General features: G+C 43.7%; 3 protein-coding genes across 3 annotated transcripts; 1 reads left to right on the forward strand and 2 right to left on the reverse strand.

Moving 5' to 3' along the window:
- Positions 1-1181: 1181 nt before the first annotated feature.
- On the reverse strand, positions 1182-3701 carry LOC128709030 (uncharacterized). The gene has a single exon (XM_053804015.1). It carries the CDS (start codon positions 3699-3701, stop codon positions 1182-1184), a length of 2520 nt encoding a protein of 839 aa, XP_053659990.1.
- A 1022-nt stretch (positions 3702-4723) lies between these two features.
- LOC128708300 (mitochondrial import inner membrane translocase subunit Tim29) lies at positions 4724-5356 on the forward strand. The gene has a single exon (XM_053803275.1). The coding sequence runs from the start codon at positions 4724-4726 to the stop codon at positions 5354-5356; it is 633 nt and encodes a 210-aa protein (XP_053659250.1).
- A 1968-nt stretch (positions 5357-7324) lies between these two features.
- LOC128707802 (uncharacterized) lies at positions 7325-18887 on the reverse strand. Its single transcript, XM_053802759.1, has 7 exons — positions 18727-18887; positions 18581-18657; positions 18323-18508; positions 17916-18242; positions 13181-17845; positions 8701-8838; positions 7325-8604 (listed from the first exon to the last, which is right to left on the reverse strand). Exons 1-7 carry the CDS (start codon positions 18885-18887, stop codon positions 7325-7327), a joined length of 6834 nt encoding a protein of 2277 aa, XP_053658734.1.
- Positions 18888-19123: the final 236 nt, after the last annotated feature.

Genomic DNA, 19123 nt, shown 5'->3' on the forward strand with positions numbered 1-19123 from the left:
CAGGAAGAAAAAGGCAAACGGTTTTGGACGATTTGCTCGTACGTCGTCGCCAAGGCGTTCAAATGTGTACAGTAAACAAGAAAAAGTAAGGAGTTAAGCAGAATTAGCAACAACTGCGACAGAGTACAGCCTCTTGGCGTGAGGAGAATCCAGAGGAAAACGAATTATTTTTTAATAAATCTAAAAAATGGAAAGCATTATGGATCTTTGTGTTCTGGTTCCATTCGGACTGTGAGATATGTAAAATAGGGAAATAAAAGTAAAAAGTAACAAATCTTATAGAAAAAACAACAAAAAAAAAACACATACACACACATTATGAGGAGAGATTAACGCAAACAAAACTTACTCTCGATTAAAGAAAATGATGATATAAGGCGCATTCGGAGCAGGGCGACTCCGACGCCCATCCATCTCGTGCAGGTGTGAGAATGGAATGTGCGAGTGAAAGTATGTTAAGTTGAGTGACAAGTGGAGATAAAGATAAGGATAATAAAAGAAAAACAAAACAATAGTTTATATAATTATAAATACGAGTATATATAAAGGTATATATATATATATTGGTAAATAATGAAATAATAAATTCAAATCTTTCATCAGAAAAGAACCATAACAAAACGACAACACAACTTATTCCTTCAAAACGTTCTATGCTTATTTTATGTACGAAACTATGTATGTATAATACAGTTCAAATTTTACAGGGCTGTTGTATCCTATATCCTATAGCCAATATAGAGCTTGTCTTTGGGGTGTTTTTCGGGGAGCAGTCTGTTTCCTATAATGATTGATATCTAGTAGTCTGTTTATGCTGCATCTCAGTGAGCCATAGCTTCAATGCGTGCATGCTTTGAGTACATCGATCACAAATGCAGAGTTACTTCAGTTGATTAATATCTAGTAGTCTGTTTATGCTGTATCTCAGTGAGCCATAGCTTCAATGCGTGCATGCTTTGAGTACATCGATCACAAATGCAGAGTTACTTCAGTTGATTAATATCTAGTAGTCTGTTTATGCTGCATCTCAGTGAGCCATAGCTGCAATGCGTACATGCTTTGAGTACACCGATCACAAATGCAGGGTAACTTCAGGTGCCAACAAGCAAGTTTTTGTCCACCAACCACCATTAACAGTTGATCAGGAGCTAATCTAATACCACATTGTTGTTATACTGTTTTTAGAAACCTTTCAAGTATGCTTTCTTCGACGGCTTGGCGTTCGCTCTTTCTGTTTGCTCCCCTTGCTGGAACAACTGAGAAGCGGTGAATGTTTGTGATGGTGTCAATGGTTGTGAGAACAGATCCTGACTGTGGTACTCCTCCGTTTCTGCATCTGGCCCATGTCGACCCACACTGTTCGATTTGCCCAACACTCCATTTTCCTCAGCTATATTTTCCAGTTCGCACTGCTCGCGCGATGTACCAGTAATCCAGCTTCCAACACGCTCATTAATATCTGCCAACGGTGGCAAACGGGTAGGAATTTGCCCCAGATTCGTACTTTGTCCGGGAGTAGCAGAATCGTGCTTAACACCCCACACGGCAAGCATTGACGGCGCGAGCACATCCCGATACTGTAGCAGCTCTTCGATCGTTTGCCTCCACGGTATGGTCTTTTGGTATCCATACTTTTGCCGCCGTCGAAGTGCCCAGCGTTGCGTTTTATCCGAACAGGTAGACGTACCGTCCCGTGTTGAAGATCCAAGCCCTTCGTCGTCATCTGTCTCATTCGAGGTTTCTTTCTCGTTATCGCTATACAACGCTACGTTGGAAGCTTTCCTTCGTCTGCGTACCCTTTTTGGCGCTGGGGGTAGAAATAGCACCTCGTTTAGGTTATTCCCATCGATCGGGCAGTTGAAAATGTCGCGAAATTTTTGCATCGTTTTAAAGCTTGAGGCACGGTATGGAATTTTGCCCGCCTGCAGTACTAACTTTTCATGCCAATGTTGCAAAACCATCGCCATCGTTTGCTTCTTTGTGTTAGCGTCCTCTCGACCGTCAGCATTTTCCTCAGTCCGTGCGAAATTGTACGAGACCCGTTGTTGTAGCAAATCTCCAGCTGACGTCTGCAGCAGAATGTGCAAGCGCGGTTCCTCCCCGTCGTCACGTGGTGTTCTACCTCGGATAAGTACCGCACCGGATTGACACGCGTAAAACCGTTGCTTTAGTGGTTCGTACGCGGAAAGACAGAATCCGCGCGTCTGGGCTAGCTTGTAGGTGTTGTGAAACGTAGGCGGATGGTAGGGATAGTGCTGGGCAGCATATACCGGTGTGGTGGCTGGACCGGCACGGGTAAAACTTGCTATACCGTAGCTCATCGGTAGATGGCTACCGAAGAGTACGAAATGGTGTTCCACATCTTTATCGCTGGTCGCGTCCCATTGGTGACTAATAAAGACGGGACGTTGATGTAAGTTGTGAGCAAAAACGAGCAACACTTTTAATTCGATCCTGTCCTCTTGATCGTCTTTTCCCTCTATCCTTCCAACAATGAGCTTGTGGCAGGTGTCTATAAAAAGGAGGCCTTTCGAGGGCGTTACCTCTAGCGCGCAACAAAGTTCACATTCGGATATCCACCGTGCAAACCCATTTCCACCACGGTACACAAGTCGGTACGTGTCCGCGTCCGGATCGGAACTCGACGATTCATTTTTTAGCAACGTAAAAAACCGAATTACTTTACGATCAAGACAAGCCACTATCGATTGGCCATCGACGGATCGCACCGCCAGCCAGTTATCTTCAATACGATGTGTAAGTCTTTTGTCAGTCGCGGTCGTTGCTGGCGGAAGCTTTACAATGTGCTCACACGATGCTTCATCATCACTGACCATCCACAGCTGAAGTTGCCGCTGGTAGTCGGTTGTGCAGAGTGTAAGCGTGTCACATGGTGCCGCCGGTTTCGTGACAAAACAAACGCTCGCAAACGAGTTCGTGGAGTAAATTTTCTGCACTGTCCGCCATTCCTTCACTTCCGACGAGACGTCCACTTCCCGTAAAATTAGCATAACGTTTTGTTTTCTAACCAGCACTACCGTGCCATCATCGTCTGAAACAATTTCTAAAATTGGACCAGCTACATCGACAGGATACGATTGCACCTCTTTCACCATCAGGTCTCCATCACAATGAAATTCATCCTGCGCTGACTCACCGACTCGCAGTATTTCCACATTTTCCAAGCTTGCTCCAATGGCTTTGAATATGGTTGCGGTATATCCTTCCTCACCGTTGGAGCTTTGTATTGCCACCATGGTACCACCGGTAAAGTGATAATCATAGCCCGTGCTTGGCTGCAGGTATGGATCGGGATCGCGATCAAGTAGGGCCGCGTATACAAGTGCCACCGAATGTTGCACATGCTCCCCTTCATTGGAATCAAGCGGATAGGACGTGGACACGTTGTTATACTTTGTTTCCAGGCTTAACAGCTCCCGTTGATATGCCTGTTTGGTGTGTAGCGCTCGTACCATTAGATCGGGCGTCGAAGGGCCTAATCCGGGGGTAGTATGCAGCGGCATCGCATGAGCGGCGGAAAAGGGACGTGTGGTTTTAAAATGACTTAACAAACGATCCTTATCGATTACGTCCGGTTGCAACGGAAGCTGCAGAATCGTATGGTGAAAGTTTAGCCCTAGGAAGGATGACGACGGATTACCGGTTTGGTGATGTATTATCGGTGCGATCATGGAATTCATCCACTGAAATCGAAACATAACATCGGTTACGGTGCTTTGCCAAAACATTCGCCTTAGAGGATTTATTTCCTATCCTCTTACCTGTTTACTTTTTGGTCTTATGGCTACATTTCTTCTTGTCTCAACGGATTCTTTGCTACCCTCGCATTGCACTTCGATCCCCTCATGTTTCACCCGTTTGTTTGGTGCTTTTTTAATGTCTGCACGATCTACGACAGTTTTCCTACTTCGCTTTTTGGATGTTTTTGCTACTTGTTCCTGAACCGTTTTCTCACGTTCAGAATCCATCCTTTACCGTCTAGTAAAGAAGTTAATACTATTCTGGGCACATGGCGCACAAATTGTTTATTTTGAGTTTTCCCTCGATTCCGACTATCCGTCAAATGCAGCATGCAACGAACATCGAGTGATGTTCGTTTTGCTCTTCTGTTATGTCATTCGTAGAATGAACACTCGATGAAAGTGAATGCGCTATTCCGTTAATTTGAACAATGAAATTAATTTTCCATTATTCATCCGACAAAGTTGTTCTTCTTGGAAATATTTACCGAGAACTAAAAATAGATTTGGTGTCGATCGAAATGATGGTTTATTAGGAACAGCAATCGGTGGTAAATTGGAATGGTTGTTCATTCCAAACGATGCGTTTGTGTGCGTGAAAGCAAATGTCATTTGAATCCGTACTCCAAGAAAAAAACTTTTCGCAGGTTGTCTCATTGTGCTATTGATTTACATTGTAAATACCTCATTATTGACCACCAAAAACCATTCTATTTTGTGTGTGAAATTTTTTTGTTATGAAATTCGTTTGCAATGGTTTGGATTGCGTGGCAAAATGGTTCTTATTTTCCTGTGTAGCATCGTATTCGATGGCAGCACTTCTCATCAGCTGTCAAATGCAAGGATGTAAACAAACAACGGTACAGTTCAATTCCACGCGATGTGTCTCAAAATCACTAAAGTTACATAAACGTTTACATACCCAGCGTGGTGATTAAGGACTCGAAATCGCTATAAGGAACATGTCCCTCAATTCGGGCGCACGAGGCTTTCGCCGTGCACCATCCCTGTTTCGCAACACCTTCGAGCAGCTGAAAACCCGCTACGACAGTGTACAGGCGCGGCTCGATGCAATCACCCTTCCGGAGCGCTACAAAGGCACGATCCTGGAGAAATGGGCCTTGTACTGGAAAAATCTCGTGATCGATTACAAGGAAATGGTCATCGATACTGGACGTACGATGCGGGAACGACCCGTTCGTAGTAGTGTCTACGTTTCGCTACTTGCCGGTGGTTTGTATGCCGGTGCACGCAATCCCTCGGAGACAGATTTCTACGACCAGTTTCGGCAGGCGTACAACAAATTATCGCTGGTGCATCCTATCTGCCAGAATCCGGTCGCCTCGCGGCATCTAACGTTTCTGGAACGATGTCATAACGAGGGCATCCTTAGGCGGTTGTCGCTGGGTGTCGTCTCGTTCCTGTGGCTCGATAATTACGACAAGGGCTTGGCCATCTACAAAGCGGTCTGTCCGTATCTGCAGCCACGATATTTAACCTTCCACGAGCGCATAATTGACGTGGGGTTTAATCAAAAGTATTGGGTACTGGAACGAAAAATGATAGACTATGATATCAATGAGGAGAATTTGTAAAATAATAATTATACTTACACTGGAGACACCGATGTAGCGGCTGTGTAGCGTAATTGTTCTTTTTTGATGACGGGCTTTAAAGGATTATATCCTGTCGAATTCTCTTGACGTGATTGCAGTACAACTGTATCAGCTCGATACAGTTACAGCTATTTACCAATATTAATATTGGCGTTAAAATATAGTACGGTACGATGGAAGTATGCAAAGAAATACATGAATTACTCAACAACTGATATATTGGGTATTCTAGAAGAAGAATGTTGCAAATTGTAAAAAATAACAATAAATAGTTTCCTAAAGTTTGATAAGTAAACAGTTAAATATATTCACCAAAATCTTACACCTAGTTCAGGAGAAGCGAATATCCTTCTTGTTTCGTTCAACACATACCAACAGTGAGATATGATTTGAAAAGACTAACATTTATTTGTATGCATTTTTACAAAGCTTCATAATATTTTTTTGTTTCATTGCAATACAGTATACAGGAGACTGAAAGCCATTTTCTACTATGACGTAGTTTAACCTCTACCGAAATAAAAAGCTTAACGTCTAGAACACGTTTCTATACACGAAGGCCTTCGCATCCGTCGCGAAGATCGTCACTGCGCCACTTCCAGCAGTGCTGATGATTTTTTTTTTATGTGCCGCGCACAGTGGCGTTTAAAATTGTATTGTTCGCAATCAAACTATCTGTCCGCCATCGATTTTGTTTTGTCATAAAAGTAAGCAGTATTCGACGATAGGTCACACCCATCATATTGCTCCTCGACTGTTTGTTCCATTTGCTTTCCGAAAGTTTATCTCGGGACTGGTGTTTACCCTCATTACAATTAGCGTTGCATAATTATCCATATTACTCCAAAGCGTTTAGTATAAAAAAAAACTTTCGCCTCGATTACGAATGTGCATTAGTGACTTATCGGTAATGTAATGTAGTTTATTTATGCTCTAACTCGCTTCTAGGGATGTGCTAAAATCATACGCCCTACTAAGAATCTCATTCACCGAGCCGAACGAACGAATCTCTTACCGTTAAGCCAAATTATATTTAAAAAAAACATACAAGCATATGTTTTGATTTAGTGTTAAAATTTACAATGTGAAATGTGTCGTTCCTTTTCATCTGCACTATTGTTCATACATTGTAACCTACACAGCGCGTATGTTTTTTCTTCGTTTCAGGAATTTCTGGGGGACTTTGCGGAGGGGATAGCCATAAAATCCAACGTATACATACTGCCATATTTTCACGCACGGTGATCTTATGCCATTCCTAGCAGATGAGAGAATCTAAAAACAAAAGCAAACATAATATAATCATTAAAAAATTACATAAGAAAGCGAAGAATTTTAACAAAATATAATTCTAACCCAGTAGCGCAACGTTCTATAAGAAATATAAAACAGACAATAACAACAAGTAATGGAAAGAAAAGATAAAAAAAAACAGTTAAATAGAAGAAAAGTATAGGGACCCGCTAAACTATTCTGCCAAGTATACAGAGACCAGCTAGTAGCCGAGGAAGAAATAAAGTATTATTCACCAGAAGTTTGTTAATGTATTAAACAGGTGTACAAATCAATAAAGAAATAGGAATAATAATTCCAAATACATCTGCAAGTACATAGTAAACCCAGTTCATCTAATTGCAATAGTCGATTTATAAAAAAAAGGCAGCAACATGCTATAAAAGCAGCATACAGCAACAAAAATACTTCAATAATACACTAAACAATTGGAAAGAGAATAGTATATCGAGGAAGGATGGTAATAAAGTTAATTGTAGGCTACCTATATAAATATTGTCCGCAGATTGTACCCACTACACACACTTTCGCACCAGACAGGCATGTACGAAACACCGTGTGTGTGTGTGTGTGTGTGTGCGAGTGTCCGTGTATAAGCGAAAAAAGTATAAGGGAACTCGCAAGCAACTCTCAAACTCTCAGCTTCCGGACCATCTATCGTTCGACGATCGGCCGACGTACGGGACCACTTTCGCGGACACTAGCGGATGATGCGGTGGCTTCACATACGCCACCACCACCAATCGCACTGGCCATGCTGGTATCAATACCACTATCATTATTACTACTATTATGCTGTTCTGCCAGGTTCAACGTATCCGGGCGGCCATCATCACCGTTTCCACCGTTCGTTGGACGGGCGGCAATATTTCGCGATCGGTGCTGGGGCTGTTGTAGGGGCTGCTGCTGCTCGAAGTAGGACCGCGCTTGAACTACCACCTCGTTATGGTCCTCGTCTTCGCTATCGTTTTCCATCTCATCTTCAATACCGTCATCGTTCGGGGGACTGTTAAGCAACAGTTCAGCATCCAGCACGACCACGTTCGGTTGGATGGCGATAATCTCGCTGCAGGTCGAGTTCGTCTCGTCCTCCTCACCGTCCTCGAGCAAATGGTTGCGGATGTCGTTGTGTACATCGTCCCCACGCTCCGCACCATCACTAAACTCATCATCTAGCTGCTGGTGCCCTTCGCTGTTATGCTGCGATTCCGGTGTGTTTGGAATTTGTATATCGTCCTCTTCCGTGCACAAGGCAATCGTCGGTTCAGCCGCGGTTGGAGGATATGGTTTAGCATTACACTCTAGAACCACTACGCTTTCGTCCGCATCCAACACATGCCTATCGCCCTTCATCACTGGCAGCGAGCTGGGAGGAGAGGAACAGTGCTGCGGAGCTGCTAATGAAGATGTGGAAGGAACACGATCGATCGTACCTGGGACTTCCGCACCGGATACTAGGACCACGGCTGCTGATGCCGGGATTGGGTCCGCCAGCGAAGACACGGCCGTGGCCGTCGTCGTGAGCGGGAACAGGGCCGAGTTAATTCTGCTGTTGGCCGTACTCGTTTTCGCAATGACCGGGTTAGTGACTGTGATCGGCAACTCGAGCGAGGTCGGGACGTGCGGATTGCTCGGTACGTGACCAATAACGGCCGCCAACGTTTCATCGAGATTCGCGCTCGAACCGGTAACGATCGCAGATGGGCCCGCTGCCGTCGATCCACCAGCCCCGGTACTGGAGGAGCTCGCCATCCGCGGTGACACGGCGGACGCTAACCTTTTCTCCGATGCACCACGGTTGGCGGTTTCGATACCATTCTTAGTCGGTACCTCCACCGTCGACATGATCGGTGGCTTCGTTAGCACTGCATTTGTTTCGATCGTCGTGTTTGGGTTGACCTGCATAATCTCCGTCGGTAGTAAAACGGGATGTTCTGCGAAATGCGTAACATTTGAAACAATATTAAATGGCCGCACAAAGTACAAACTGGAAGCAATAGCATAGCATGCTAAGTGCTAGGGGCACCTACCTTGCAGTTCGATCAGTCCAGCGTTTTCATGTGCCACAATGATTTGCGTCCCTTCCGGTGTAACCAGCGTGCTAACTGTTCCGGGTTGCTGTGCCTGCTGGCTAGCAGAGAGCGCCGCCAACCATTCCTGGGCCGTTTCTGCGCAGTACAAACGACCGAAGCGCACGGAGATTGTGATGATCGAGGAAGAAAAAGGAATAGTAATCATCTCGACAAAATTACAAAGGCGAACAACGGTAGCGATGAGGAAAACAGGTCGATTTTATCGTTCAACTTTCAAGCACTAAAACACCACCTGCATCGGGGTCACGGATGTACAATCGAAAGCAAACCCAACCAACAAAACAAACAACATGCAACAAATTCGAATACGGACAACATATAACCAAACCCAATGCACAAAGCACGCGACAGACAACAACAGGTTCTTGCTTTATCCGCTGTTTTTTGTTTGATCTTTTGTAAAGTTTGTAGTTATAATAGGTTATTTTGTTGAAGGAAATGGAAATGTCACCGGTAGCAATTACAATTGGAACACCTTTTTTCATATACATTTGTTTTAGCATTTACCGAATAGCCAGATGTGACACACAAGGGGAAGTAGTTTAATATACTTTTCTAATTTTTACCTATATATATATATATTTTTTTTTTGTTTGAGTGTTTTTGTTTTGTTGCTATATTCCTACGTTGGTTTTAATAATACCTGCCTTACAATATTCTAAGTGCAGTTCGTCTATGACAAACAGTTCAGCCAAAGAGATAGCGAAACACGCTTGTTCTATGACCTGTTCTCGCTGTGTTTATGTTTATGGGCGCATGTACTCTCCGTTCTATTAACATCTTTTCTAAATTTTAACCCGCAACTGATGTAACAATACACCAGATTATTCACTTTTTCGAATGCTTCCAAAAGTGTACCTAACTTTGCTGTTTTTGTGCTAATTAGAAGAAGGAGTTATGTTACGACGCTTCGTTCGGCGAATGTGTAAAGCGTGTCTTTTAAGCTGCTGTTAACATTTCATCCCGTTTGATGGTCAAACGTAAATCACCATTTTCGGTATTACATTTATGTGGCCGCTCCACATTAATATTTCCCGATTTACCTTACGGGTGTGATTGGCTCGCATGGTAAACCTCCGTGGGCAACATGGATTTACAGATGTTCTCCTTGTAAGCAAGCACAGACACATTAACATACACTCTGCACATGGCAATAAGGGTAAAAGCTCCGAAATGAACAAATCCAATCGTACACAGCGTGTGAGTCAGAGAATCACAACAACCACGGCAACCACCTTATGTCCCAATGTGCTAAGTGGGAATTAAAGATCTATCGCCCGCTTACAACTGTAAGCAGAGTATTTGCATAATTGGTGTGTGCATTGAATTTTGTTTAAAACACAAACCTTTCCTGCTTCACTTGTCAACTTTCCATTGCTCAAAAAGCCTCTAATAAAAAAAAACACAAAATAAATAATACACAACGCACAGTACTAATAGATGCAGTAAAACAGTATTGAAACAGCATGGGCAAAAAACTAAAGATAAGGGATACTGGATCTCACACCAAACAGCTATTACTTTGTCACATTCGTCAACTCAGAAGTATTGCAATTAAGCGTAATCTACGCAAAGAACGTACTAATAACAACGGGGGAAATACCTACAGTGTAGAGAGAGAGAGAGAGAGAGCGAGAAGATAGAGTGGGTTTAAAATCCGTAAAGCTTTATCAAGCATTTGTCGCTCATTTGTACAAGTTTGATCCTATTTTAAAATTCATTCAGATTTGTTCTTGCAGCTCTTAATAAGCGAGTGTTCGAGATCCAGTAGTGATAGAATAGTAGCGTACTGTACAAGCTATGATTGATACTTGTGGAGGTGTCGATGGGATACTAGAAGCAAGACCCATTTAACTTTACCATTGACCATGCTGTATGTAGCGTATGGCGTTTTACAGATCAGAATTTCATGTCACTGCTAGTATTAGACACAGTTTCTATGACACTTAGCTTCAATTTCCGCCCTCAAAGAGATCTAGGTTAGTGCTGTGAAACTACGAATCTGCCATCTGTCCTATAATCTCAGCGGTCTGTCTTACAGTGTCAACTGTAAGCGTGCACGGTCGGGCTATAAAAGACTGTGCGTTCGAATTTTCTTCGCCCTAACTCGCTTCCTTATGACAATGAAGGAATGAATATGAGACTAATAATTGCTTATTCGACTATTGTTATAGTAAACCAATGTAGTTACCAGGGTTCCGAGATGCTATTCGTGTCGTAAAATATCTTTACTGGATAGATGCCCATTTTTCAATGTAGCTTCTTAAGTTTCATCATCAAAACCAATACTTTAAGCAATTAAACTAGAATGAAGGAAATATCCAACAAATGCGCTGACATTGAATTCTGACCTGTAAAAACCTCTATTACGTACTTGGCCCATAATCACGTAATTGGTGTTCTACAATGGTTTCATTCTAAAGCATGCGTCCACTTTTCAAACTTCTCGTGTTTTATCTGTTCTCGTATAATCTTATTTAGTTTACTTGTATCATCTGTCAACCTTCTCCTTTTTTTTCGAATGACTTCCAGTGTGTTTTTCTTCTGGCTTTTCCATCTCCCCGCTCGATTCTAAAACAATCTTTCACTATCATCGTCTTTCGCGTTTTATGGACTGTCGTATCTGTGTGTACGTTTCCGCGTGCTTCGTTCACTCTCGCGCATTTTGTTCTTTCGCAGTAGTAGTGCTGTTCGCGCAGTTCGGACTCGGGATTCAAACATAGTCGGGATCATCGACCGATACGGAACTGGTGAATAGGCTACCTACAGGAAAAAACAGAAACGTGAAAGTATTGGGTGGAAATTTTGCTTCATTGTAAGGAGAGTGGAAAATTATCATATCGAAAAAAATGGGTAGGAAGAATTTATACTAGAAGAGAAGGAAGAAGAAATAAAAGAATACAATACAACACAAAACACATCCAAAACAAACAGACCAGAACTTGTTGTTGCTGATTTGTTGCTTGTCTGTGCAAAGGCCGGCGACCATGAAGAGGTTGTAGTGGTTGTACGCACATGGATGATGAATAATATATTGTAAAAAAGTTACATATTTACGTTTGCTTTTAAACAAACAGTTTACTAAAACATGGCCAACAACTGCCCGTTGTCGAAAAATTGCGCGTGATAAGGTATGAGAGATTCAAACCAAAAATAACTATACAAGAGCAAAACTGACCACCATACAATATGTCGCTTACAAAAGAAAAGGACAAATATGGGTAGGGAAGCAAAATAATTACTACTGTGTTCGCTACCGAGCGGCGTATTCTCGTTTTTTTTGATAACTATTAAAAAAAAAAAAAAACATTTTGCGTTACGTACAATTACAAAAAGTTAAAAGTTATAACAAAATTTATGTTATACAGAATGGAAACGAATGCATTGATGATCATATGTATGAAATGAGTATTGCATACAAAATTCAGTCCTATCCTATACTAATTCCCGAGATGAGCAGTGGTAGTAACACAAACGGTGCAATGGTTAATCATGTGTTAAACTAACAAGAAAAAGTTAGTTATAAGATATTGAAGCTTCGAACCAATTGTGAAAATATTGCCCTTATACTCATTTTGAAGTAAACTGAATAGCTTATATGATATTATAAGACCATCTCGTAAGCTAAATAATTTCCAATATAAAGTCTATCCTAATTCGTAGGCTTGTCAAATAGTGCACGTGTGGTACGCAGTATCCAACTTATCAGCTAAATTTTATGTATTTAATATTGATTGTTGAAAAATGTTGTACTGCCATTGATTGTTGATAACAAAAACCTAACAAAAGCGTCGTTATTCAAGCGATACTCCGATGCGTACTGTTTAAGGGACAGAACCGAAAGGACCCCATTTTTGAACATGGATTAACAAGTTTATACGTTTGCTAAAATTTCATCTTTCCATTAATAGTCGGGAGTTTACATGTCGTTATATATACATGATTTATGGGCTGACGTTTAAGTCGGTAATACAAGGTTTTAAAACATGCACGTTCACTGGAATGAAATTTCGTTATCTTGACACATGAAATAACATACAGCCACCAGCAAGACAAGAAATTGGATAAAAAGGAAATTATGTTATTAACAAGCTTGTCTTGCAACGAACGTTTGATGAGGTGGTTGTGCAGAATGTGTAATAGATGAAATTGTATAAAAGCGGTGATACTAGTAAAATATGCAAAGTAGTATAATTAATCCCACATCTCTACCCGCTACAGAACATGCAATTATGTTTCAACTTGTTCAAACTATAACGCACGGTGCAACAAAATGCCTACTGAGAGAGGTACATTACATTAGAAGGATTTCGAAAAATTAAAAGCAACAAATGTACTGCTGCATCTTAAGAGGGAAATTTCGAACGGGATCAGGGGGGTTCGCATAGAACAACATAGCAAGCATTCGTTTACGCACCTTGCAGCACTATCTGTTGGCCGTCCGCAGTTATAATGTGTGATGTATCACCGCCCGCCGCCAACGCCATGAGGCTCTGCTGGTCGAGAATTATATGCTGCCCATCTTGCGTGTTGAGCAGGAAGCTTTGCTGCGTACCATCGCTTACCACGGACGCGCCTGTAGCATCAGCGATGGCCGCATTGCCCACTACCTCCCCAGTGCCATCACCCGACATATCCGCTCCATTGCTACCGATGGCGGGCAGGATAACCTCCGCCTGTTGGATAATATCTTCCGCCAGAGCGCCGGCCACTTGTTGACTATGCTGCGGACCTTGCTGCTGGGATGGATGTTGCTGATGCTGTTCGGGCAGGGCAACCAGCTGGTTAGAGGCGTCCAGGTAGAGTAGCTCATCGTTGACACGTACGAAGGTTTCATCGCGAACTGAACATAGGTAAAAAAGATGAGGCGGACCACCGAAATTCTCGGCCGTAACAGCAACCAACTGGGAGGAATCTTGCACACCACCGCCTGTTGCTGTCGCAGACGGTCCGCTGCTACTGCTAGCTTCAGCCGTTGAGCCACCAACAACGGTTAGCTCAGCTGTCGAACCGAGGATAACTTCTGCCGGGGTGGTTCCGCTGCTGGACGGGGAACCTTCCAGTAGAATAGTGGCTCCTGCTGGAGCGACGAGTGACGAAGCGGGAAGTTCCATTTCCGTGGTCAACTTATTATGTTGCTCTAGCATCTCCTCTTCTTCATCGACGTCGGCCACGCTTGGTTCCGCTAAAGCAGTGCGTGCCGTTGGGGCAGATGATTCCTGCACGGACGAATCGGCTGCGGCCGCGATTACCACATTGCTGCCAGAGGACGCCACCTCGGGCAGAGTGGCTCGTGGGCTGCTAGTACTGTCTGATCCCCCGACCACATCAGCACCATCCGTCGTTGTAATGAGCTTGGTAGATATTGGAACAGGTTTCTTTTTCGTGTGCTGGTCAACGCGCTGCAACTGTTTTAGTTGCGCTTGTTTCCCGTACAGCTGACGCATCCCGCTCTTGGTAAGCATCTTGCCCTTCCCTTGCCGATCCTCTATGTAACCAAGCCGACTGAATTCTTTTAATTTTTGCGGCGTAAGCCTTAGCACGCGATGACTTTTCTTGCTTCCTGCATCGCTGCCGGAGGAAGAGGAGACTGAGGATGATGCACCATCACCGGACGCACGACGGTCTTGCGCTTTCGATTTGCCACCTTCTATTGCATCGGACTTCACGGTACTTGCCGCATAGGGCGCTGCCGCTGCGTTCGGTAGTGGCTTCTTAGTTAGAATGATCTTTGGTGCTACTAATTGTGTAGTTACCGACGTTGAAGCGGCTGTTGGCGGTGGCGACGATGTGGTGGCTGTTTGTTGTGAACCGTTCGGTGGTAGCGTCGGTGTTGAACTAGCGAGACGACAGCTGGAACTAAGCGTAATGGCGCTCGTCACAGATACCGCGGGTTTAGAGGAGGTGGAAAACTTCGATGCAAACGCTACGCTTGCCGTTGAGGTGGTTAGTACGGCACCTTTGCTCGTTATCACAATTTGCTCCTTGGAGGCACGACCCCCTTTCACAGTTGCCACCGTCGTTTGCCGTTTGTCGCGCGTAGAAATCGTTGTCAGCGGTTGTAGTGTTCCGGCCTTGGCAGCAGTTCCGGCACCGTTAACACCTTTCATCACCGCGGTGGCGGCAGCAGTCACTACAGGAGATGCTTCATCCGCCAGTAGTTCCGAATCATCCATTACGATTGGCATGTTGTTAATGTCGAATTTATCATTTTCCCTTAATTCCTTGACTTGCTCCTCGGCAAAGGTCAATTCATTCTGTTTTTTCTTCTCTGGAATGGATGAAGAGTTTTGGTTTATGGGCACGACAACATTCATAGTGACTATTTCGTCCTCTAGCGTGGAAGTTGTCAATGATGGTATCGAAGAGTCAGACGAGACCGCCACGACAAGTTTCTTGGATTGAGGGTTTGTCTCCTCTGTCGTAGTAAGCATCATCGATTGAAGATGGCGCTTTCGAGGGTTGATACTCTTGGGCAAGTTACTGCTACCGCTGCTGCTGTTGGCAGTCGGGGTGTTTTGTCCCACAACCGCCGTAATGGACTGAGAGGAACTTGCAGCCGTATTAGGTTCCTTCGTCTGTTCCCCGGAATCGTGCACTTTGATCGATACATTTTTTTCTTCACAATCGTTACCCGTACTGCTGCTACTCAGCGGTGGCAGGACTGTTGTCGCAACAGGTACATTAATCAATGCTTCCGCAACTTGCAGATCCGTTGCAGTTGGTTCTAACGCTAACGAGACGGAAGTAGTCGGTGAGGGTTTTTTCGCCTGTACCAGTTCCTCCTTCTTCGGCTGCAACTGTATTTCGATGGATTGTTTCTTCAGTGGTGGTGCATTCACCGTCGTGTTGCCGTCCGTAACTACTTCAGCAGTTGTAGCAATCGTTTCCATTTTCCGGGAAGTATGTTCCGTGGTATTGTTGTCTTCAGCTTGCTTGTCATTAGGTACCGTGATTTGTGACGTTTCTTGCAAGGAGATAACTTCCCGACGGTTCCTTTTCGATTTGCGTGAAGACGATGCTGATTCGCTCGGTCTTTCTAACGATTCTGTAGCTCCTTTAGCAAACTTGCCTCGACGTCGCACGGATGGGGATAACAGTTGATCGTCATTACCGCTACTGTCCGGGAGCAGTACTTCCTCAGATTTTCGTTTTTTCTTCGCTGATTGCTGTCGTTCTACATCCATTGTTATTATATCTCCAGTCATTGCCGAAGAAGTGACGGACGGATTCTGATGATCCTCCTCTTTCTTCGGCTCGTTCTTATCCTTCACTATTCGTTTTTCCTCCTCACAGGTTTGTGGCTTCTTATTACTTTTATCCTTTGCAACATTGCTAGCAGCTGTTTGCGAGTCAACAGTAATGTATGCCGCCTTCTCTGTTTGATTTTCATTTTCCGCAATCACTTCGCCACTGTTGTCGTTACGGCTCGGAGATAACGAAGGCGAAATCGTCGCTGCAGTTTTGTTACGCGTTTTAAAAATTCGTTTGCCCCGTTCTTTTGGCGGTAGCGTACGATTGCAGTCAATTTTGTCGGACACCCCTGCCATTACGTCGCTCAAAGCTTCGGGCAGTTTCGGTACGTCCATTTCACACAGCAGTGAATCAATTTCCTGGCTCAGCTTTACGTCCCGATCGACTTCTTGTGGTTCTAGATCAAGCAGAGCTGATTTTTTATGTACTGCTGCTGATGGTTCTGTTTTGCGGTCTAATCGTACCGTTGTTGTAACCGCGGATATATGCGACACCAATGTTTGCTGTCGCTCCTCTTCATCGTCATTAAAATCGAAACAGGAAGACTCCGTTTTCTTTTTCGCGTCATCTGACTGAGATTTTTGTTCCATATTGACATTGCCTTCCGTGTAGACCGTTGCACCATTATTGTCAGCCGACACCGAAGTAGTTGTTGTGTTTTCATCGCCACTTAACGATTTACTAGACCCCCGGGTAGCACGATTCAGTATCAGCTGCTTAGCACTAATCGGGCGCTCTGTTGCCGGAACGGGTGCCGTAGAAGAATTTCCGATACACAGCTCGTTGGAACCTGTGGTTGAGGAACTACTGGCCGTGCTTCCTTCTCGCGATGGTACCGTGTGCTTTTCCTGTACCATCGATACATCATCATTGGTGACTTCGATGAATTCACGCTTTTGCTTTTTCGGGATGTTCCTGTATTTGATCGTAGCGTGCGGTGATGCGGTTGGCGTGACAGTAGCAGCAATAGGAACAATCGTACTAGCAGCACTAGCAGAAGAATTCGCTGAAAGGGTCACGGTTTGTACAGCTGCCACAGTTGAATTATCCTCTAGAGAACTTTCCAGATCATTTTTCGCTTCCTCTACCTTTGCGGTTTCCACGTTCTCGCAAACTGTACTTGCATCATTTTTGGTCTCCAGTTTTGTTACCTTCTTAGAAGCCAATGTCTGCTTGATGCTTTCCTGTTTTGATTCTTTGTGTTGCTTTTTGGTACCAGACTTTACCGGTTTAACAGGTGAAAGTTCTTTTGGTGAAGCAATTTTCTTCTCCACAACGAAAATATCTTCTTCCAGCTTCTTATCCACCTCCTCCTGTCCCTTAGCGCCTTCATCTTCTTCTTGTTCGTCCTCACTCCAATCAGCAAGCAATTCATTTTTAAGTTTCACGTCTGTGCTGCTCTTAATGCCAATGATCGTTGATTCCTCACGGCTCATCGTAACGCTTGTCACATTCGCTTGATCTTCCTCTCTGTCTGCTTGTTTATCATTATTTACCGACGCACGATTGTCTACCGTTTCGTTAAGTTTGGCCACGGATGATTCATTCTCATCTTGCTCCGGTGATTGACTTCGTTTATTTCTTCCACGAGCGAGTCTCTTATGCTTTTTCATATCGCTCAATGGAGTTGTTTTGCGACCTCTTCTCGTCCGCTTCTCAATGGACAATTCAACCTTAGTGGGATTCGCTAGTTCGACATTCCGGATAGGTGTTCCAAAGGATTTTGCCTTGCTTGCCGTTGGTAACTGATCTATGTTACTATCCGGTTCCAATTCGTTCTCTTCGGCCGATTCTTCCTCCTTTTCATACGACACTTTACGAGCAGGTGCTGTGGAAGATAAATAATACATTGATCAATCATACGAATATGTTTAGTCTTGCCGTATGTTATGACGTACCCGTTGGTGTTGTAGTGGACGACGAAGGTAATCCACTAGCAGCTATGTAGCTTGCCCGACAATGCTTTATGTGTAGCATGATCAGATTTTGTCGATTGGCACTGTAATTGTTACACTTGTAACAATGATACACTTGCCCGGGAGAAGATAATAGTGACTGTGTCCCTATAAGGGACACGTTTTCTGCTGGTAGAGCTGCACCAGCTTCACTGTCGGCAGGGGCGCTTGAAGGTTGCGCTAAAATCCGAACCTCATGCATCGTTTTACGACCCGATCCAAACGAAATGGGTGTTCCAAATATTTTTGAAGGTGTAGTGTTTGGTTTTTCTTCATGCAAATAAAAGTAGAACGATACAGATCATTCAGTTGAAAGTCAATGGATATACGGTAACAACATTTGCCCATACCTTTTGGGCTCTTTCCTTTGCCAGTGGATGAGCGTCCATCTTGAAATAAACCTGAATAGCGTTCCTTCTTCTGTGGTTGAAAATCGGTTGAATTAACAATGTCCGGATCACCCCCTGTTACACGTTCCGCATGCATCACATCAGCCGGAAACTTTTCCATGTGCTTCATTTTAGCACGATATTGTTCTGAAAATTATGGTTGTTATTAGTTTACGAATGCATAGCATCGGCAGGGATCAATTTATATATTTCACTTACCCAACCCCTTGCGAAGAAACTCGTTCTTGCGTGGACAATTATACTTGAAGATAAAATTGGGATTTTTTACGTATTCACTAAAAAAGACGTAGCAAAAACGATTACATTCTGTTTGCTTGAAACAGCCTTCTTAAGGAAAAACTTACTAGGAATCTTCTTGGAAAAATTTGACAACCGCTAGCGGCTTTTTCCGAAGCGAGGAGAGAAATTCTTCGGACAGGCGTGAATCGCCCATCACCTCACCCGGCCACCAGCTGTTGCTCACCTTCACCCACACGATGTCCCCATCGCTCAATTCGTCCTCCATGGTAGAAAAATGCTCGTCACCACGGATGGGTAACCGGGCTTGGATACGTTTGCTAATCCTTTTAAAATCTTTTCAATAATGGCTAATTACTTTTCGCTTCTGTTGTGCACACATCCACTACGTCATCCGTTGTATTTCGTTACTCAGAACTATTTTCCTGAAATGAAACCCAAAAAGCGAATGATATCAATTAAACATTGATTCGGGAGTTCATTTTTACTGCGAAATGTTTTCAA

Source organism: Anopheles marshallii, chromosome 2, assembly GCF_943734725.1.
Source record: "Anopheles marshallii chromosome 2, idAnoMarsDA_429_01, whole genome shotgun sequence".
NCBI classification, from domain to species: domain Eukaryota; kingdom Metazoa; phylum Arthropoda; class Insecta; order Diptera; family Culicidae; genus Anopheles; species Anopheles marshallii.

Bases quoted from the DNA above. Each gene is read 5' to 3' on its own strand.
- LOC128709030 (XM_053804015.1), bottom strand. From the start codon at position 3,701: ATGAATTCCATGATCGCACCGATAATACATCACCAAACCGGTAATCCG.
- LOC128707802 (XM_053802759.1), bottom strand. From the start codon at position 18,887: ATGGAGGACGAATTGAGCGATGGGGACATCGTGTGGGTGAAGGTGAGC. The intron at 18,658-18,726 runs GTAAGTTTTTCC...CGTCTTTTTTAG, and splicing joins TTTTTCCAAGAAGATTCCTA to TGAATACGTAAAAAATCCCA. The intron at 17,846-17,915 runs GTACGTCATAAC...TATCTTCCACAG, and splicing joins GTCCACTACAACACCAACGG to CACCTGCTCGTAAAGTGTCG.
- LOC128708300 (XM_053803275.1), top strand. From the start codon at position 4,724: ATGTCCCTCAATTCGGGCGCACGAGGCTTTCGCCGTGCACCATCCCTG.